The 22,808-nt window shown below is 46.4% G+C and overlaps 1 protein-coding gene across 2 annotated transcripts in view; it reads left to right on the top strand.

Annotated features, from left to right (window-relative positions):
- Nucleotides 1-21,172, top strand: part of LOC119967386 (adhesion G protein-coupled receptor F5-like) — a 157,695-nt gene extending 136,523 nt beyond the window's left edge. Inside the window, exons 11-15 of one of the 2 annotated variants that reach the window (XM_038799884.1) lie at nucleotides 7,770-9,155; nucleotides 11,307-11,348; nucleotides 11,437-11,493; nucleotides 17,389-17,455; nucleotides 20,241-21,172. In XM_038799884.1, coding sequence (XP_038655812.1) covers nucleotides 7,770-9,155; nucleotides 11,307-11,348; nucleotides 11,437-11,493; nucleotides 17,389-17,455; nucleotides 20,241-20,314 — 1,626 coding nt within the window. In that variant the 3' untranslated portion in view covers nucleotides 20,315-21,172. Of the gene's footprint in view, nucleotides 1-7,769; nucleotides 9,156-11,306; nucleotides 11,349-11,436; nucleotides 11,494-17,388; nucleotides 17,456-20,123; nucleotides 20,158-20,240 lie in introns of those variants that run through there. The other variant, XM_038799885.1, reaches the window with a different exon arrangement.
- The last annotated feature ends 1,636 nt before the right edge of the window (nucleotides 21,173-22,808 follow it).

Here is a 22,808-nt window from a genome sequence, read left to right as displayed (position 1 = left end):
AGTTGCAACATTTATACATTTTCCAGCTGTTCAAACACAGTCCACAGTCTCTATTCCAGCTCCGCTCTTCATGTCTGTCCCAAGCCTTCTGCCCTCACGGACGCCTCAGCCGCCTCCGCTGTCTCAAAATAAAAGTCTTTGGCGTTATACGTTACCCTCAGCTTCGCCGGAGACACCATACCAAATCGCACCCCCTTCTTGAACAGTGCCGCCTTCACTCGCCCAAACGCCGCTCGCCTTTTTGCCAACTCCACCGTCAAGTCCTGGTAGATCCAAACCGCAGTACCGTCCCACAGCACCTCACGCTTCTGCTTCGTCCAGCTTAATACCTTCTCCTTCATGCAGAACTTATGGAAGCAGATAATTGCTGCTCTTGGCAGCTTGTTCACTTTGGGCTTCGGCCTTAATGACCGATGAGCTCGGTCTAGTTCGTACCGGGAGGGGTTCTCACCCTCCCCCGTCAGCTCCGCCAACTTCTTAGCGAAGTATTGTGTTGGCCTTGGGCCCTCTGTCCCTTCGGGCAAGCCCACAATTCTCAAATTGCGCCACCTAGAGCGGTTCTCCAAGTCCTCGAGCTTTGCTCGGAGTTCTCTGTTGACCTCAAACACCCTTCGCAGCTCGTCTCCCATCGAGGTGACCTGGTCGCTGTGTCGTGACACGGCCTCCTCAACTTCTTCCATCTTCTCGCCCTGCTCTCTCACCTCGGCCGATGCTTTTGCCACCGCCACCCTCACCGGGGCGATTGCCTCCTCCACCAATGACTTCAATGCAACTGCCATCTCCTTCCTTAAGGCCTCCATATGCCTCGTAAACTGCTTTTCCAGCTCCACCGCCATCACCTCGGTCATCTTCTCCACCGTAAGCAGTGCTGTCCTGCCTTGCGGTTCGGCTTCCGCCATCCTGTCATCATTTTTGCTCATCCTCTCATTCAGCGGCGAACCAGCGTTTCCTCCTTTCTTCGATGCTGCTCTTTGCATCCTTTAGCGGCTTATTGTTTTTTCTTTCTTTTCTCTTCTCTCCCCTTTCACCCTCCTGGCCTTCATCAATCTGAATTATTCTTTTTTTTTGAAAAAGGGAAGAAAAAAAACTTTCACCAAACTTCTTTAAACCTTCTTTCTTTCTCCTCTACATTCCCCTAGAGCTCCCCTGAGACCGGACTTCAGACTCCTTTCTTCATCCTAGGTGGGAGCCATCCGATGTGGGACACCCTACCTACATCGTGCCCTGGCCTCAGGCTTGTCGCCTCGGCCTCCTTGTAGCTCTGCCCCCGCTGCTCTGACCTCCACGCCGCGCTGGGCCAACGCCTCAGCCACCGCTGCCCGACACCCGCGCGGGGTTCTTCGCCGATTATTAAACTGGCCCCGCTAGCTGCCCGTGGTGGCCCCAAAGGCCGACGATAGTTAGGGGGTGAGTGAAGATTCGGGGAAATCCCCAAAAGCGCTGCAAATCGTGGCCACCAGTGGGAGCTCTTCTTGCTGCGGCCGCCCTGCTCGCCCACGCCACCGGTAGTCAACATCTTTCTATCCTAATGGGCTTGAACCACAATTGATCATCACCGTTCAGTTGTGAGCAATCAAATGAACAAATAGCTCATTAATTTCACTGCACTCGGGTCCCAGGTCCGATTCAGTGGCTTGGGTCACTGTCTGTGCAGAGTTTGCACTTTCATCAATAAGTTCCATCCCACCATCAGACTCACCATGGACTACTCTCCAAAATCAGTTGCATTCTTGGACACACTCGTCTCCAACAAGGATGGTCACCTCAGCACTTTGCTTTACAGCAAGCCCACGGATAACCTCACGATACTCCACTTCTCCAGCTTCCACCCTAAACACATTAAAGAAGCCATACCCTATGGACAAGCCCTCCCTATACATAGGATCTGCTCAGGTGAGGAGGAGCGTAATAGACATCTACAGACACTGAAAGATGCCCTTGTACGAACGGCATATGGCGCTCGACTCATTGATCGACAGTTCCAACGCGCCACAGCAAAAAACCGCACCGACCTCTCAGAAGACAAACATTCATTCATCGTCTAGCACTTTCCCGGAGCGGAGAAACTATGACATCTTCTTTGCAGCCTTCAACTCGTCATTGATGAAGGTGAACATCTTGCCACGATCATCCCCACACCCCCACTACATGCCTTCAAACAAGCACGCAACCTCAAACAAACCATTGTTTGCAGCAAACTACCCAGCCTTCAGAACAGCGACCACAACACCATACATCCCTTCCATGGCAATCTCTGCAAGACGTGCCAGATCATCGACATGGATACCACCATTATACGTGAAAACACCACCCAACAGGTACGCAGTACATACTCGTGCGACTCGGCCAACATTGTCTACCTCATACGCTGCAGGAAAGGATGTCCGAAGCGTGGTACATTGGCGAGACCATGCAGACGCTGCGACAACGAATGAACGGACATCACGCAACAATCACCAGGCAGGAATGTTCCCTTCCAGCCGGGGAACACTTCAGCAGTCAAGGGCATTCAGCCTCTGATCTCCGGGTAAGCATTCTCCAAGGCGGCCTTCAGGACGTGTGACAACGCAGAATCGCCAAGCAGAAACTTATCGCCAAGTTCCGCACACATGAGTGCGGCCTCAACCGGGACCTGGGATTCATGTCGCATTACATTCATCCCCCACCATCTGGCCTGTGCTTGCGAAATCCTACCAACTGTCCTGGTTTGAGACAATTCACACCTCTTTAACCTGGGGTTACCCCTATCTCTGGAATTGTAAAGACTTAATTACCTGCAAATGCTCACATTCTAAGCATTGTCTGGCATCTTTGAATTTGTCTATATATATGTTTCTGGAACATACCTCTTCATTCACCTGAGGAAGGAGTAGAGCTCAGAAAGCTAGTGTTTGAAACAAACCTGTTGAACTTTAACCAGGTGTTATATGACCTCTTACTGTTCTACTGGTAAGCCAACTTTGAATCCACATTATCAAGTTACCCTGAACCACATGTGCATTTGCCTTCTTTATAAGCCTCCCCTGTGGGACCTTATCAAAGGCTTTGCTGAAAATCATGTAAACTATATCAACTGCACTACCCTCATCTACACACTTGGTCACATGCTCAAAAAGTGCAATCAAATTTGTTAGCCATGACATCCTTCTGCTAGGTAATTTGGACATTCTGAATTCTCCCTCTGTGTACCCGAACAGGCGCCGGAATGTGGCGACTAGGGGCTTTTCACAGTAACTTCCTTGCAGTGATAATGTAACCGTACTTGTGGCATTGAAGATTATTATTATGGCAATGCTATGCTGACTATTCCTGATCAAACCTTGCCTCTCCATTTGAAGCTAGATTCTCTTCAGAATTTTCTCCAATAGTTTCTCCACTACTGACGTGAGACTCCTGGGGCGAAATTTTCCGACCCCCAGCAGGGTCGGAGAATCGCCTGGGGCCGCCTAAAATCCCGCCCCCGCCGTGGCAGAGATTCTCCGCCACCCGGGAAGTGGCGGCGGCGAAATCTCGCCACTCCGATCAGAGAGGCCCCTGCGGTGATTCTCCGGCCTGGATGGGCCGAAGTCCCGCCGCTGGGAGGCCTCACCCGCCGCCGAGGTTTAAACCACCTCTGGAACGGCGGGATCAGCGGCGCGAGCGGGCCCCCGGGGTCCTGGGGGGGGGGCGGGGGGGCGATCGAACCCCGGGGGGTGCCCCCACGGTGGCCTGGCCCACGATCGGGGGCCCCCGCTCAGACTCCGGGCCAGTGCCCTGGCGGCACTCTTTCTCCTTCCGCGTCCGCCATGGCGGAAGCGGAAGAGAACCCCACATCGCGCATGCGCCGGCAGTGATGTCAGCGGCCAGCTGCCGCTGACGTCACTGCCGGCGCATGCGCCGACCGGTGAAAGCCTTTCGGCCAGCCCCGCTGCCGGGGGCGCCGGTTTTTTGCGCCAGTCCTCTGGTGCAAACCGCTCCGGCGCGAGGCTGGCCCCCAAAGATGGGGAATTCTCCCCACCTTTGGGGAGGCCCGACCCCTGAGTGGTTGGCGCTACTCCCCTACGCCGGCATCCTCCGTCACGCCGGGTAGGGGAGAATGCCGCCCCTGGTCTGTAGTTCCCTGGCTTATTAAATAGTGGGATCAAATTAGCTGTTCTCCCATCTTCTGGCTCCTCCCTCGTGGCCAGAGAGGAATAGAAAATTGGGTCAGAGACCCTGTAATCTCCTATCTCGCTTCCCACAGCATGCTGGGACACAATTCATGTGGACTTGGAGATTTGTCTGCATTTAAGCCTGCCAACAACTCCAATACCTTGTCACTTCTTATGATAATTTGCTCAAGAACTTCACAGTCTCTCTCCTCAAGTTCTATATCTACCTCCTCATTCTCTTTGGTGAAGATAGATATGAAGTATTCGTTCAACACTCTACCAATGTCCTCTAGCTCCACCCACAGATTTCCTCATTGATCCCTAATGGGCCTACTCTTCCCTGGTTATCCTCTTCTCATTGATATACTTGTTGAATATCTTGCGATTTTTGCAGCTTTTACCAACCAGAGCTTTCTCATATCCCCTCTTACTCTCCTAATTATTTTATAAGCTCCATCCTGCACTTTCTGCACTCCACCAATGCTTCCGCTGATTTGCTCCCTTTGTACTTGCTAAAAGCCTCTCTTTTCTTTCTCACCGTGTCCTGAATGTCTCTGGTTAACCATGATTCTCTGGGCTTGTTAATCCTTCCTATTACCCTTGAGGGGACATGTTAGGCCAGTATCCTCCCCAATTCCTCCTTGAACGCCACCCCATTGCTCTTCTGTAGATTTCTCCACAAATAACTCCCACCAGTCTACCTTTGCCAGATTCTGCTTATTTTACTAAAATCCACTCTTCCCCCAATCCAAAATGTTTTTTTTGCAACTTGTCCATTTTTTATCCAAACTTTCGTCCCATCTTTTCTAGTCCTCACTGCTGTCTCACAGCGACAGGGACCTGGGTTCAATTCCAGCTTGGGTAACTGTCTGCGTGGAGTTGCACATTCTCCCCATGTGCCCTTGCCTATTTGCCATTTAGAAGCATCCTAACCTTTCTTTGTAATGTGGCTCTATTTGCTTCTCGTCCTTGATTACCCTATGTACCTTTTTTTGCATTTTACTGTTCTTTTATTACTGTCCTTGTTTCTCTATCCCTTGTCACTCTGATTAGGTTAAACCCTTCACAATCACATGAACATCTGGAAGGCAACATGAAATGAAATGAAAATCGCTTATTGTCACAAGTAGGCTTCAAATGAAGTTACTGTGAAAAGCCCCTAGTCGCCACATTCCGGCGCCTGTTCGGGGAGGCTGGTACAGGAATTGAACAATGCTGCTGGCCTGCCTTGGTCTGCTTTCAAAGCCAGCGATTTAGCTCTGTGCTAAATAGCCCCGTCATACCATCCTGGAGTCTTGTTTATGGCCACAGAAAGGCCTATTTATTACCGCTTTAATTGAATCCCCTACAACTATTACATTCCTGCCCTTTTTACTCCTTCCCTGTGCAGCAGAGCCAACCAAGGTGCAACTAAGTTGGCTGTCGCTGCTTTCCCCTGAGAGGTCATTATGTTCATGGGATGTAGACATCGTTGGATGTGCCAGCATTTGTTGCCTCTCCCTGAGGGCATTTAAGGATCAACCACATTGCTATGGATCTGGAGTAACATGCAGGCTGGACCAGACCAGGTAAGGATGAACGATTTCCTTCTCAAAGGGGCATTACTGAACCAGATGGGATTTTATGACACTCGACAATGGTTTCATGGTCACCTTTTAGTCTTTTAATTCCAGATTTTTACTGAAATCAAATTTCACCATTTGCCATGGTGTTTCAGGGGAATGGCCACAGGAGATTCCTTCACTGACTGCTTCATCCTCTTTCTCTGCTGGTGGTCATCCATTTCCTTCCTGCTGGTGGACTCTTAGCCTGCAGTGTGACCACCTCTCTATACATGCTGACTATGATACTCTCTGCCAGGTTTCCAGGAGCTGCAGCTGGAGACACCTCCTGCACCCATGTTGGCCCCGGATGCTGGAAATGTTTCTGGATTCCCACATAGGGGAGGAGAAAACCACGCCTTTGTTCTCCTGTCATGACTTACTCCTTTGGGTTAAACCTTTAAAGGACTCTTAAAATCATATAATATTAAGTACTTTGGGGTCCTTCTTCCCTTGACCTCATTAATACTGAATAAAACCCTTCCTAACTATAAATCACAAAATAAAGACTTTACAAACTACAAGCGATAATAGCAGTATAAATACTCAATACCTGTACTCACTCAATTGGCAGCCTCAATTTGCCCCACTTTCAAATCTTGGTATCTCTTCAGGAACTCCGCCTCTGGATTGAGTGAATGTACGCTGAGTTGCTCCTTTCAAAGATTTGCCGTTGCTCTGCTCAGCTGCTGCTCACCAGATTCACTGTCTTTCTGTCATCTGAGGCGCGATTCTCCGACCCCCACGCCGGGTGGGAGAATCGCGGGAGTGCCGGGCGATTCCCGCCACGCCGCCCTGGCACCCGGACACGATTCTCCCACCCCCCCCCAAAATGGCGTGCAGCGTTTTACGACAGGCCGCTCGGAGAATCGCCGCTCGCCGTTTCTAACGGTCGAGCGGCGATTCTCCGGCCCGGATGGGCCGAGCGGCCTGCCCAATACGACCGGTTCATGCCGGTCCCAACCACACCTGGTCGCTGCCGCCGTGAACAGCGCGAGAACGCTGCGTGTGCGGCCTGTGGGGGCGGGAGGGGGAGGGAGGATCGAGCACCAGGGGGGTGCTCAGTGGGGGTCTGGCCCGCGATCGGTGCCCATCGATCGGTGGGCCAGCTTCTCTAAAAGACGCGCTCATTTCCCTCCGCCTCCCCGCAAGATCAATGCTCCATGTCTCGCGGGGAGGACGGCAACCGTGCCCGCTTTGATGCGGGCGCCAAGGCCCGGCGCGCGTAATTGACGCGGCGCCGCTCCTAGCCCCCTGAGGGTGGGAGAATAGGGGGCGAGGAACGGCCTCCGACGCCGGAGTGAAACACTCCGGTTTTCACCCGGCGTCGGCACATTGTCTCCCTTTGGGAGAATTTCACCCCTGGTGTTCTGTACTGTAAGAGTTACTTAAATTCCCTCTTTACCTCATTTTAAAGAACAGAAGCACTCGCCAAACCTACTCATCAGTCAGAGTAAAGAAGAGAATGATCACCTCCTCCTTCTTTCACCCAACTCCTTGTTTCACCAAACTCCCCCTGCACTTAGGTTGTCTTAATAATCAGATTGTTAATTACTCAGATTGTCTTAAAGGTCAGGGTTTAATTATTTCTGAGCTGCATTGACTTAAAAGGAACATGACAATTATAAAGGACATTGGTGCGGTCACACAAATGAAGTGCATAGACTGGTTCCTAGATGTGGTTATTAACAGATACTCTAATTGAAAAATATAGAATTCCAAGGGTAAATGCTGAGAAAATGTTTCCCCTCACTGGAGAATCTAGAACATGATGGTGACAGTGTCAAAATAAGGAATAGCCATTTCGAAATGAGATGAGGAGAAAGTTATCCTGTCAGAGATTGTGAATTCTGGAATTCTTGAACCCAGAGGGATATGGATCTTTAGTCACTCAGTAGGGTCATGCTTAACTGGCCAACTTCCTCTTTTGCTGCATATCAGTTTTGCCTGTTCATGTGTTCAAGCCTGTATCTTTGGCAATTTTTATGAACTTGAAATTTAATATTTGATTAATAAAGCTTTATTTTGTGTTTTTCAGAATTTCTTGGAAACTATGAGTGCAGTTATCTCTTTTGCATCAATAGATACATGGAAAGTTCTCACAAACACACAAAATGAAAATGATCCCAATCCTAGTTCTCAATTATTACTGTCAGTGGAAAATTTTAATACTCGTCTCGTTCTGCAGAATGACACTTTTAACATCAAAGAAGACAACCTTGAGCTCAGAGCAGCTAGAATTTTTCGTCAGAACAAGAACTTCTCTGTTAATGAAACCTTTGCTAATTTTGCCATCGCGGAATATGCCAATTTAAGTGTTAATATATTCATTTCTTCTGAAGAATTTGTGGATACACCAGATGCCTCAGTTATCACAATTGCATACCCAACATGGATTGATATTTTACCCAATACCACAACCTTCAGTGGAAACTTTTTGATTAATGGCCTAGTTACGACAATAACATTAAATGTTAAGAACCCTGTTAACATCAACTTGACCTTCTCACCAAGAAATCGCACGCTTGATCTGAACACAGCCATGTGTGCATTTTGGGATTTTAGTGGCAATGGTGCATGGAATAACACTGGCTGTAAACGTGAAATTATTGGGGAAAATATCAGATGTAACTGTGAGCACTTGACATCCTTTTCGATGTTAATGTCCCCTGATTTGATAGACGACCCAGCTTTGGGGTATATAACTATAATTGGAGTTGCTGTTTCAATTGGATGTTTATTAATCACAATTTGTCTAGAGAGCATTGTATGGAAGCATGTGACCAAAAATAAGACCTCATACACTCGCCATATTGGAATTCTGAACATTGCGGTAAATCTGCTGGTAGCTGATATATGGTTCATTGTGGCTTCAGCTGTAGATCCAGCAACAAAGGCTTGCACAGCTGCTACTTTCTTCATTCACTTTTTCTATCTTGCCTTATTTTTTTGGATGTTAACCTTGGGCCTTCTACTTATGTATCGTTTGCTTTTCCCATTCCATGACCTCAGAAAGTCAGTTATGATGGGAATATCATTTAGTATTGGTTACCTATGTCCATTAATAATCTCTGTCATCACAATTGGAGTTACCTATCCAAGAAACAGTTACAGCAGAGAAGATGCCTGTTGGCTCGGCTGGGAGAAAGAGTACCCTCTACTTGCATTTGTTGTACCTGCACTGGCTATTATCGCAGTCAACCTCATTATTCTGATTGTAGTCATATTTAAGCTGTTACGACCAACAATCGGGGACAGATCCAGAAGCAATAACCAGGAGAGAGAAACATTCAGACAAGTTGTGAGAAGCATTGCGGTGCTAACCCCAATCCTCGGTCTGACCTGGGCATTTGGAATACCAACTTTTCAAAAGGGTTCTCCCAAAGCTTTCCATTATATATTTACAATTCTCAATGCTTTTCAGGTATGTTTAACCTATACTTTTAGAATTTTTACTCTAACTGTTTAGTTAACTCGTATTTAATGCAGTCAAATTCAAGTAAAGTAATTATCACCAGCGAGGCATGTTCCATGAGTTCAACGGTAGCACAGTGGTTAATACTGCTGCTTCACAGCGCCAGGATCCCAGGTTCGATTTTGGCATGGATCACTATCTGTGCGGAGTATGCACGTTCTCCCTGTGTCTGCGTCGGTTTCCTCCGGGTGATCCGGTTTCCTCCCACAAGTCCCAAAAGACATGCTTGTCAGGTGAATTGGACATTTTAAATTTTCCGTTAGTGTACCCAAACAGGCACTGGAATGTGGCGACTAGGGGATTTTCACAGTAACTTCATTGCAGTGTTAATGTAAGCGTACTTGTGACAATAAAAAGATTATTATTAACTCGACAATTTCCAACATAAGGTCAGCATAGTAGAGGAAGGAGAGCAATATGGATAGTTATCTTGTTTAGTTAACTTGTATTTAATGCAGTCAAATTCAAGTAAAGTAATTATCTTGTCTGTGCTTCTTCATGATAAGTAGATAAGCTGAATTAGCACTGTTTCATGTGAGATTTGATTATCTAGCACCTTTCATATTATCAGAACGTCCCAAAGTGCTTCAAAGACAATTTTGGAAATGTAATCATTTCAATGTAATCAGGTGTGAACTAGCTCTTGAGAGATAGTTCAGTAATTATAATACGATAATGAGGTGACTATCACAGATATTGGTAGCTTCAGGAATTCCTGAGCTCAGGAATCCTGCTAAAAGAAAAAAAAAGTAATCAGTAGTTTTTCCAGCATGGCTTGAGGGCAAGGTGAAGCAGGAATTCTTCCTATGAACCCCTGGGTTCAGACCTTCTCCTCCTCAATATCTCCAGATCCCACCATCTGTCTATCTCGAGAAGCACTTCTCCCCCTTTCTCTGGAGCCCATCACTGGAAGCTCTTCTTCATGGTGTGAACCTCACTGCCTGTGATTAAAAGACTCCATCATCCCAATGATCTCTGAACCACCTTCTTCCTGTGAACTCCAGTTCCCAATCCATGTGATCTTGCTCCTCATGATCTCTGGAATCCCCTTCACACAATCTCATACCCACCTGCCCCTCCATGCTATGTAATCTCTGCAAATCTCACATCCTCATGCTATCTGACCCCCTTCTCAGGAGCTTACCACTGGTTTCTTTGGATCCTCATATATGTGATCTCCAAATCTCCTCCCCACAATCCCCAGAATACCTCCACCTTCAAGTTCCATGATGCCGTCTCCAAAACCTCTCCCCCGGCCACCTAGGCATTCTGCCTTTAATCTCTCCCCTGTGATCTCCAGACTGCACCATGATCTTCACAGCCCCTTTCCATAATCTCTACATAATCCATCTAGAATTTCTCACTCCTGGATTTCTCCCTCCAGAATATCCAGACCTCGTCCATGTTTCCCAGCTGCAATATTCTAAAGCAGCTTTTCCCACAGAGCTCCCTGCCAACCAGCTATTCAACTTGGTCAGCTTCAAGCAGGAAATCCACCTTCCTCATATTTTGCACCACACTTTATCTCCTCTGGCCACACACCACATTGTAATGAGGGCCATGGGATACAAAAGCAAGGAAGTTATGCTGGGAAATGTTCAGGGAGATAATTTTAAATTTAAGGGCCAAGGCAACTGATGTGCAAAGCTGCCAGTGGAGGTTATAATTAGCAATAGACAAGAGGACATAACCAAAAGGACACAGATCTCAAAATATTGGTGGGCAGAGATGGGAACCATGAAGAGATCTGTAAACCAGGATAATAATTTTAACCATCCTGGCCATTCTCTGTAATAGGAACTTATAGGTTTGAACAGGGAACAGGGTTTGATTATGATTCTGGAGGGTATGGGCCTAAAACCAGCAAGGAACGTTTTTGTGGGAGAGGGAGGAGAATAGATTTCCAGGCCGGCCAGCAGCTTGCTCTGATAAGATTGGTACTGGATATCACTGGCGAAAAGAAACCTCTGCTGTCAAACCAGATTTATTTATTAATGAATGGTGAATTCAGAATAAGTAGTGCAGTGTATTAAAAAAAAAGTGATTGTAATTTGTGAAAGATCTATTGCTTATCTGCTTAAGAATATCTTCCTTTTTTAGGGATTCTTTATTTTGGTCTTTGGAACATTCATGGATAATAAGGTGAGCTATGACCACCATTCCCACCATTTTCCAGCATTATTTATTTTCACTTCATTGAATAAAATATTTTCTTCTGCTGTTAACTCAGGTACGAGAAACCTTGATGAAGAAATTGTCATTGTCAGGATTTTCTTCTCGAACAAAGGTATGGTTTAAACAATAGAATGGGAAATAATTACCATCTGATAATTACCAGCTGGAGCTGGGTGAGCTTCGGATCATTCGGGAGGCGAGGTGGTCATAGATAGAAGCTTCAGGGATGTAGTTACTCTGAAGAATGAAGATAGATGGGTGACGGTGACAGGGGCTGGGAGGAAGCAGTCAGTACAGGGATCCCCTGTGGTTGTTCCCCTTAGTAACAAGTATACCGCTTTGGATACTGGTGGGGTGGGGGACTTACCAGGGATAAGCCATGGGGTACAGGTCTCTGGCACAGAGTCCGTCCCTGTTGCTTAGAGGGAATGGAGGAGAGGAGTAGAGCATTAGTCATTCGGGACTCCATAGTTAGGGGGGCAGATATGAGATTCTGTGGGAACGAGAGAGACTCGCGGTTGGTGTGTTGCCTTCCAGGTGCTAGGGTCTGTGATGTCTCGGATCGTGTTTTCGGGATCCTTAAGAGGCAGGGGGAGCAGCCTCAAGTCATGGTCCACATAGGCACTAACGACATAGGTAGGAAAAGGGATGGGGATGTAAGGCAGGTATTTAGGGATCTCGGGTGGAATCTTAGAGCTAGAACAAACAGAGTTATTATCACTGGGTTATTACCCGTGCCACATGCTAGCGAGACGAGGAAAAGGGAGAGAGAACAGTTGAACACGTGGCTACAGGGATGATGCAGAAGGGAGGGATTCAGATGTCTGGATAATTGGGGCTCATTCTGGGGTAGGTGGGACCTCTACAAATAGGATGGCCTATAACTTAACCAGAGGGGTACCAATATCCTGAGAAGGAAATTTGCTAATGCTCTTTGGGAGGGTTTAAACTAATTCAGCCGGGGAATGGGAACCTGAATTGTAGCTCCAGTGTACAGGAGGTTGAGAGTAGTGAGATCATGAATAAGGTTTCAAGGTCGCAGGAGTGTACTGGCAGGCAGGAATGTGGTTTGAAGTGTGTCTACTTCAATGCCAGGAGCATCCGGAATAAGGTGGGTGAACATGCAGCATGGGTTGGTACCTGGGACTTCAATGTTGTGGCCATTTCGGAGACCAGGGGTGAAATTCTCAACCCCCAGCAGGGTCGGAGAATCTCCTGGGGCCGCCGAAAATCCCGCCCCCGCCATGGCAGAGATTCTCCGCCACCCGGGAAGTGGCGGTGGCGGGAATCTCGCCACTCCGATTGGCAAGGCCCCTGCGGCGATTCTCCGGCCCGCGATGGGCCGAAGTCCCGCCGCTGGGAGGCCTCTCCCGCCGCCGAGGTTTGAACCACCTCTGGTGGCGGCGGGATCGGCGGCGCGACCGGGCCCCCAGGGTCCTGGGGGGAGCGCGGAGCGATCGGACCCCGGGGGGTGCCCCCACGGTGCCCAGGCCAGCGATCGGGGCCCCCCGCTCAGACTTCGGGCCAGTGCCCTGGGTGCACTCTTTCTCTTCTGTGGCCGCCACAGCCTGCGCCATGGCGGAAGCAGAATAGAAACCCACATCGCGCATGTGCCGGCTGACAAAAGCCTTTCGGCCAGCCCTGCTGCCGCTGGCGCCGGTTTTTTGCTCCAGTCTTCTGGTGCCAACCGCTCCGGCGCGGGGCTAGCCCCCAAAGGTGCGGAGAATTCCCCAACTTTGGGGAGGCCCGACCCCGGAGTGGTTGGCGCCACTCCCCTATGCCGGGACCCCCCGTCACGCCGGGTAGGGGAGAATCCTGCCCATGGATAGTGCAGAGCGAGGAATGGTTGTTGCAGGTTCCGAAGTTTACTTGTTTCAGTAAGCTCAGGGAAGGTGGTAAAAGAGGGGGGGGGAAGGTGGCATTGTTAGTCACGGACAGTATTACGGTGGCAGAAAGGACATTTGATGAGGACTAGTCTACTGAGGTAGTATGGGCTGAGGTTAGAAACAGGAAAGGAGAGGTCACCCTGTTCGGAGTTTTCTATATGCCTCCGAAATGTTCCAGAGATTTAGAGGAAAGGATTGTAAAGATGATTCTGGAAAGGAGCGAAAGTAACAGGTTAGTTGTTATGGGGGATTTTAACTTTTCAAATATTGACTGGAAACACTATAGTTTGAGTACTTTAGTTTTTGTTCAATGTGTGCAGGAGGGTTTCCTGACACAGTCTGTAGGTAGGCCAACAAGAGGCGAGACCAGATTGGATTTGGTACTGGGTAATGAAGCAGGCCAAGTGTTATAGATGGAGGTAGGTTGGCACTTAGGTGATAGTGACCACAATTCGGCTACCTTTACTTTAGCGATGGAAAGGGATAGGTATATACCGCAGGGCATGTGTTATAGCTGGGGGAAAGGCAATTATGATGCGATTAGGCAAGACTTAGGATGCATAGGATGGGGAAGGAAACTGCAGGGGATGGGCACAATTGAAGTGTGGAGCTTGTTCAAGGAACAGCTACTGCATGTCCTTGATAAGTATGTACCTGTCAGACTGGGAGGAAGTGGTCAAGCGAGGGAACCATGGTTTATTAAAGTACTTGAATCACTTGTCAAGAGGAAGAAGGAGGCTTATGTAAAGATGTGACTTGAAGCTTCAGTTCGGGTTCTTGAGAGTTACAAGTTAGCCAGGAAGGACATAAAGAGAGAGCTAAGAAGAACCAGGAGGGGACATAAGAAGTCCTTGGCAGGTAGGATCAAGGAAAACCCTAAAGCTTTCTCTAGATATGTCGGGAATAAAAGAATGACTAGGGTAAAAGTAGGGTCAGTCAAGGACAGTAGTGGGAAGTTGTGCGTGGAGTCCGAGGAGATAGGAGAGACGCTAAATGAATATTTTTCATCAGTATTCACACAGGAAAAAGATAATATTGTCGAGGAGAATACTGAGATACAGGCTACTAGCCTAGATGGGATTGAGGCTCACAAGGAGGAGGTGTTAGCAATTCTGGAAAGTGTGAAAATAGATAAATCCCCTGGGCCAGATGGGAATTATCCTAGGATTCTCTGGGAAGCTAGGGAGGAGATTTCAGAGCCTCTGGCTTTGATCTTTATGGCGTCATTATCTACAGAAATAGTGCCAGAAGACTGGAGGATAGCAAATGTTGTCCCCTTGTTCAAGAAGGGGGGTAAAGACAACTCTGGTAACTATAGACCAGTGAGCCTTACTTGTGTTGTGGGAAAAGTCTTGGAAAGGATTATAAGAGATAGGATTTATAATCATCTAGAAAGGAATAATTTGATGAGGGATAGTCAACACGGTTTTGTGAAGGGTAGGTCGTGCCTCACAAACCTTATTAAGTTCTTCGAGAAGGTGACCAAACAAGTAGACGAGGGTAAAGCAGTTGATGTGGTGTATATGGATTTCAGTAAAGTGTTTGATAAGGTTCCCCAGGGTAGCCTATTGCAGAAAATGAGGAGGCATGGGATTGAGGGTGATTTAGCGGTTTGGATCAGAAATTGGCTAGTTGTAAGAAGACAGAGGGTGGTGGTTGATGGGAAATGTTCAGCCTGGAGTTCAGTTATTAGTGGTGTCCCACGAGGATCTGTTTTGGGGCCATTGCTGTTTGTTATTTTTATAAATGACCTGGAGGAGGGCTTAGAAGGATGGGTGAGTAAATTTGCGGATGACACTAAAGTCGGTGGATTGTGGATTGTGTGGAAGGATGTTACAAGTTACAGAGGGACATAGATAAGCTGCAGAGCTGGGCTGAGAGGTGGCAAATGGAGTTTAATTCAGAAAAGTGTGAGGTGATTCATTTTGGAAGGAGTAACAGGAATACAGAGTACTGGGCTAATGGTAAGATTCTTGGTAGTCTGGATGAGCAGCGAGATCTCGGTGTCCATGTACATAGATCCTTGAAAGTTGCCACCCAGGTTTATGGGGTTGTTAAGAAGGCGTACGGTGTGTTAGCTTTTATTGGTAGAGGGATTAAGTTTCGGAGCAATGAGGTCATGTTGTAGCTGTACAAAACTCTGGTGTGGCCACAATTGGAGTATTGCGTGCAGTTCTGGTCACCGCATGATAGGAAGGATGTGGAAGCATTGGAAAGGGTGCAGAGGAGATTTACCAGGATGTTGCCTGGTATGAAGGGAAGATCTTATGAGGAAAGGCTGAGGGATTTGAGGTTGTTTTCGCTAGAGAGAAGGTTAAGAGGGTGACTTAAGAGAGGCATACAAGATGATCAGAGGATTAGATAGGGCGGACAGTGAGAGCTTTATTCCTCAAATGGTGATGGCTAGCACAAGGGGATATAGCTTTAAATTGAGGGGAGATAGGTATAGGACAGATGTCAGAGGTAGGTTCTTTACTCAGGGAGTAGTAAGGGCGTGGAATGCCCTGCCTGGAACAGTAGTGGACTTGCCAACATTAAGGGTCATTGGATAAACATATGGATGATAATGGAATAGTGTAGATAGGCTTTAGATTGGTTTCACAGGTCGGAATGACATCGAGGGCTGAAGGGCCTATACTGCTCTATAATATTTTATCATTCCAGTGAAAGAGAAAAGATATATAAATGCTTAGATAGACACCTTTCCTCAGAACTGATGTAAGATGGAATTGGTTGGTTATTGTGAAAGTGAGCAAACCACTGGGAATGGAAGCACAATAAGAGTTTGCATTATATATTTATGTATTTGACACGATGTCCAAGGCGCAGTTTCAAGAATTAACAAGAGTAATGGCCGGTTAAAGGCAAGGTCTGAAAAATGGGGTTTGATTAGACTTTTGAAGGAAGATGCAGGATTAGAAAGACAGAAGGGTCTGAGAATGGAATTCATGATAATATTGCTCAACCAACAAGAAGCTGTTCCACAAAAAAAAGAGAAAAGGGAAGGTGACAGACAAAGGGAGACTGGAAAGCCGGAGGATGGAAGAACGTATGCAAGATGGGAAACGTTTCTTGAGTTGAAGAGCAGCTGGATCACGGAGGAATAGGAAGAAAAGATGGGATATATAATGTTCATCAAGTCCCTATTTAACCACACCAAGATGAGGATAATACTGATCCTAGTGTCATCATCCAAAAAGAGTGATATTTTCCAGATGTATGTTGACAATAGTACCTAAACATCAACTCACTTAGTTCACCTCATGTCCAAATTTACAGGCTGATGTCAGCGATGTCAAAACATTTTCTCAAATTCACTGCTAGGAAGATTAAAGCTATTGCTCTGCACTACTAACTCCGTTCTCTAGTCACTGACTCCATCCCTCTCTCTGACAGCATCTGAGGCTGAAACAAGCTATTCACAGCCCTTGAGGTTAGCTTAACTGAGGAACATAGGAATTAGGAGCAGAAGTAGGCAATTCAGTCCTTTGACCCTGCCAACGAGCCTGCTAACTAACCTACTGACACCACTGACTATCTTCCGACCCAACCTGACCCTTCCATGCTGTGGCAACTGTTTGCCAGATCCTCCAACTGTCCCGCCAAGTAGGCAACTAATTCGCCGCCCCCCCCCCCCCCCCCCCCCACCCAACCAGCTACCTACTCAGCCCGACCCTGATCCAGTTTCACTGCAGCCCTAACTAGCTGGCCATCCGATCTCAGGGGTGGGTGGGGGGGGGGGGGGGGGGGGGGGGGGGGAAGAGAGAGAGAGAGAGAGAGAGAGAGAGAGAGAAATCTCACAGTATTTGAATTACCCTTTCTCAAACTCCAGGTCGCTAGACACAACATGACATCAGGAAAGTTGTCTGCTGATGGATCCCATTGGGAGTGATATATATTTAAAAACAATAATTGTCACAGTCTATTATTCCCAACAGCAGCAAAATCCGTACAGAGGAAATCTTCTGAATTTGTGGGCTGTGTGCTTTGTGTCCCAGTGAGCACTGGTCCTTATCGAATCATTTTTTTCAGAGAATTGTGGGAGCAGAAAAAAATGTAACAAGTGACTAAACAATGGCTGATTCTTACATTAACTTGCATGAATTTTTTTTATTTTTCAGACTGTCGAGAGCACTTCTGCTGCAAAGCCATCCTCAAAACCAAATTTTTCATTTCATTCTAGAAAGAGTAAGTATAAGCATGGAACTGAACAATAATAGAATCCTTCCCAAGATAAAGTTGAAATGTTCCTGCAAAGAATAATGTTATATGTGTCGCTGTAATTTATTGGCTATTATTAAAGTGAAAGGATTTGTGTTCTGTACAAGAAATTATCAAATTGGGCCTGGATTATAACTGCGAGCAAATTTCTGGGGAAAAGTACTCGTGAGTTATTTCCTGCCCACCTGCACCAGAATAAAGCCCGGACCATTTCAATAACTGCACCTCATTTAAACGCTCACTTATTGTCCAGTTAAGTCAGCAGGAAGCAGCAGAAATCATACAGCCCAATAGCTTCCTGTTGATGCCAACTGACTCTCAGGCCATCACCTGGAGAGTCATGTGATCAGGAAGGATTGTGGTTACGGTTATTATTCTGCAACGCACCTGCACATCCTGACCCTTACAAACAAAAGATTTTAGATTTACCTGTCAGGGCTTCTCTATCTTCAAACCAGTTTCTGCCTGAGAAGAAAGAAGCTTCAACTTACCTTGTTCAATTTCCAAACACAGTGTGTTTCAAACTGCTATCAGATCCTATTTACATGACACAACATCAATTTGCATCAATTTATTGGGCTCCTGACTGCTGCAAGCAACCATTTCAGTCACTTGCAAAATCAAAAACAATGGAACCAAGTGGGCAAATAACCTGCTTATTACTAACTTCCTGCATGCCTCGTCCCTGCTTGGTCAAACTGGGACAAAGCAATGTACAGACAGTGTATCTTGTACAGTTAATAAATGCATATGATTCTGTGAATGTATCCAGTGCATTTAAAGGCACAATGCCAATATTCTAAAAACAACCAAACAGCATGATGTGCACTTGATGTGCGGAATAATGTTTTTTTTTTACTTCAATTCATAATAATTAGGAGTACGGTAAATGTATGATGAAATTCTGTTTTTGAAAATATAGCAATTTGTGGGGACTGAAGGAGCCAAGTTTTGCTACGTTAAGGATTGGTCACTTATCTATCACAGTCAAATTCTTTGCAGGAGAAAGAACTTTGCAAGCCTTGTCTTCGATCTTGAAGACCATTGATTTCTTGTGTTCTAGTAAACTGCATCAAAACAGTTTTGTACCAGTTTGTCCTCCCATGTACAATTCTAGTGCACCAATTGCCACTCCCCTCTGCTGGTATTGAAGATAAAAATCTAGATCTGAAAATCCATGCTGGGGGAAGCTGAGCTTTGTAATTGACTTCAATGAATTTGGGAAAATAATATTTGTTCTGCATGTTGGTGTATCATCATAACAGAATTCTACTTTGCAGCATTTATATCCAGTGTACAACAATATTTTCTCCAATATGGGGTTGGATTGTCTTGTCCCACAGCCACTTGTATCTTGGCGGCTCGCCTTTCACTGGCAGTGGGATTCTCTACATCTGCCACTTGTCAGTGGGATTTCTTGTTGAAGCCACCCCATGCCCCTGGAAAACCCATGGGTGGGGTTGCACTGCCAGTGGGAACAGAGAGTCCCAATAGCTGGAGAATTCCGGCCATGATATTTTGTATCAGTGATTTCAATTTCCAAGGATCTACAATGACGCTATGCAGTGCACAATCACTGAGTAGTTTTCTCTATAATTCTTCTCTTTGCTATTTGAATGAAAGTTCTAACCTATATGGGTCAATTTGCAGGGTGAAGCCATCAGTGAGGAGCCTTAATATATACAAACATCTATTCCAGTGTTGACTCCATAATAATATATTCACATCTCCAATGCTACTTCACAAAAAAGAAAGCTTAAAGGAAAGCCTTACAAAGTTCACCCTAATGTATCAGAAGAGGGAACAAATATATTGTTGATTTGATAAGTGTTTGTTGGTATCACGTTCTGTGGTACCAGAGCTCAAGGCTCTACCTTGCAGCTGTCCCAGGTTGCCCTCGTTGTTCACTATCAAGATGGGGATAAATATCTGAAGAAATTTCAGCAAGACCTTTCTGTTCCACTACACCAAATTCTGCACTCCAGTATTATATTTTGTCCCCTTATTGACAGTCAGTCTGAGCCAGATTATGCGCATCATTAGTGCCCTGTTTGACCCCCAACTCCCATTTCCAACCTGATACCCTGTCCACCACTTTGACTGTCTGTCTGCATCTCACCAGTATTTGCTGTCTCTGCCTTTATCTCTCCCCCATCACACCTTAAATCTTTGCTCCAGACTTGTTCATCTCCAAACCTGATGACTGTAGTGTTTTCATGCCAGGCATCTAACTTTTGTTCAATGTAAACTGAAACTCATTCTAATCTCTGCCACATACCCTGCACCAAGCATCCCGATCCCTTTCCATCTTTGTCCTTAACTCCTCAATGCAGCAAATTCCAAATGTGTGTCCTGCATCATTTCCCTACCTCGGCCACTTTCTCCAGTCCTATGTTCCAGGATGTGCTCTCTCTCTTCCATCATAGTCCCCTTTTCATTCCATTATTTTCTTGTCTAAGCTTTTCAGCTCCTCATTTTGCCGCTCTCCACAATTCTTTCTCATCCTTTGAAAAGTTCCTTATAATCAACTTTAATAACCACTTCTTCAATCATCTTACGGCCTTTCTTCCATCACTGTTTTGTGTCGGTCAAACATTTAAAGGCGCAATAAAGATACAGTTTGTTGTTGTTACAGATGTATAACCCTATGCAATGATTAAAAACAGCCCTGCAGGTCAGTAAATGTACATTAATACAGTATTGCTATGTGATTCCAATTCTTGCTAATCTTTTTCCTGCTCCAATCTTTCAGAAAAATACATCTTAACTGAACAATTATACTCGAGCAATGACAACCCATCTCAAAGCTATTCTAGTCTAAGTTAACGAATAGAGCTCAAAGATAAAACTGACCCTCTTCAGGTACAGAAGAAAGAATAAAAATAATCAACTTACCCAATGAGAAACTATTTTAGAAGATATTCAAGAAGATGTGAGTTCTTTTGTGAAGAATGTATAAAACTTTTTGGCATTGGGTTTCTCAATAGACATTATTTAATGGGGTTAGCAACATTTTCTATTGTGTACTGGGCAATAACTCATCAATAAAAAGACACAAAAACCTTTTTGGTGAAAACTGACAATTACCTGCAGCATCATACAGTTCATTATAAAGACACACAAGAACCTTATTGGCGAAAGCTGACAATTACCTGCAGAATTATACAGTTCATTATAAGATTGTGCTATTATGAGTGGAATTATTCATCATCATAGATTCATTTGTATAAGTAAACCAGTTTTACAGAAAATGTGGTGGATAATTTTAGAAATGTGATTTTATGTGTTGATTAATATTTGAGAGTGAACGTATAGCTTTCTTTCCCCATTCCCCCACCTCCTGGCCACACCCCCAAGTGTATTCCCCCAATTCCTGTTTTGGCTCTGCCCAAAGTCTCTCAAATTTGTGGGCTTGAAACGTTCATAACAATGCCAGCTTGGATTAGGATACTGAAACTTTGCTTGATCTTCCATTGAAAGTATGGAGAATTTTGCAAAAACATTCCTCAAGAAACCTATGTGCCTTCCTTCAATAACTCCGGTCAGCACGGAGCAGAGTTCATCTCATGAGGATTGCTATTAGGAAAAACGTTGGCATTTGTCGGTAGGAAAGGGGAAAAATTGCCACTGCTCCCACTTTTTATCACTATTTACTTCTGCTGCAAAAGATGTTTTTTTTAACAAACATTTTATTGAGGTACGTTTGGTATAGAAACAACAACAAAATAAACAAGATACATGAAACCATAAACATAGTGCAAAAACCGTTTACCTTTCGTACAGGTCCCACCCTTATTACCCCCCCTCCTCTAACCTAAACTATCCCCCCCCCCCCCCCCATCTGCTGACGATTAATTTTCCGCAAGGAAGTCGATGAACGGTTGCCACCTCCGGTGAACCCTAACAGTGGACCTCTCAAGGTGAACTTAATTCCCTCCATACAGAGAAAGCTAGCCATGTTCGATAGCCAGGTCTCTGACTTCGGGGGGTTTTGAGTCCCTCCATGCCAGTAGTATCAATCTCCGGGTTACCAGGGAAGCAAAGGCCAGAACACTAGCCTCTTTCTCCTCCTGGATTCCTGGATCTTCCAACACCACGAAAATCGCCACCTCTGGACCCAGCGCCACCCTTGTTTTTAGAACCTTGGACATGATGTCCGTAAACCCCAGCCAAAATCCCCAAAGCTTTGGATATGTCTAAAACATATGCACATGGTTCGCTGGTCCTCCCACACATTTTGTGCACCTGTCCTCCACCCCAAAGAATCTGCTCATCTGGGCCACTGTCATGTGAGCCCAGTGCACGACCTTAAATTGTATCAGGCTGAGCCTGGCACATGTTGCAGACGCTTTGACTCTACTCAATGAGCCTGCCCATAAACCATCCTCTATCTCACCTCTCAGCTCCTCCTCCCACTTACGCTTCAGTTCCTTGGTCTGCATCTCCTCCTTCCTCATAAGCTCCTTTTAGATGTCCGAGACGCTCCCCTCCCGGACTGAATCCCCCTCAGTGGTAGGAGCGGGAAGGTCGCCACCTGTTTACGTAGGAAGTCCTGCACTTGCAAGTATCTGAATTAGTTTCCCCTCGTCAGACCAAACTTTTCCTCCAGCGCCCTCATACTAGGAAAGCTCCCCTCTATGAACACATCCCTCAGCCTCTCAATCCCCACTCTCCACCATACCCTGAATCCCCCATCCATGCTCCCCCAGGGCAAACAATTTATCACAAATTGGGGCCCAGGCCGATGCTCCCGCATGCCGCCTCCTCTGGCACCAAACTCTCAGAGCTGCCACTAATACGGGGCTGGTGGAGTACCACACCGGTGCAGTTCCCAATGCCCCTGGATTGGTGCCCTTACAAGAAGCCGCCTCCATACGCACCCTGCCGACCCCTCCTCCACCACCCACTTCCTGATCATGGCTGTGTTAGCCGCCCAGTAATAATTACTAAAATTTGGCAGTGCCAGCCCGCCCACTCCCCGGCTCCACTTGAGCATTACCTTCCTTACCCGCGGGGTCTTGCCCGCCCAGACGAAGCCCATCATCGCCCTGTTGACCCGCTTAAAAAAGGACCGCGGAATAAAAATGGGGAGACATTGAAATACAAATAGGAACCTCAGGAGCAACAACGGGAGCACTTCCCATCTCTGGAAATGGTCCTTCATTTGGTCCTCTAGCCGGGCCAGAATCAATTTATGCAGACGGTCCCATTCCCGCGCCACGTGGATGCCCAGGTACCTAAAACTACCCCCTACTGACCTAAACGGCAGTTCCCCCAGCCTGTCCCCGTGCCTGAACCACAAACATCTTACTCTTATCCA

The sequence above is a fragment of the Scyliorhinus canicula genome, chromosome 6 (assembly GCF_902713615.1).
Source record: "Scyliorhinus canicula chromosome 6, sScyCan1.1, whole genome shotgun sequence".
NCBI lineage: Eukaryota > Metazoa > Chordata > Chondrichthyes > Carcharhiniformes > Scyliorhinidae > Scyliorhinus > Scyliorhinus canicula.
The sequence above is the reverse complement of the archived record's forward strand: the minus strand, read 5'-3'. Positions and strand labels throughout refer to the sequence as shown.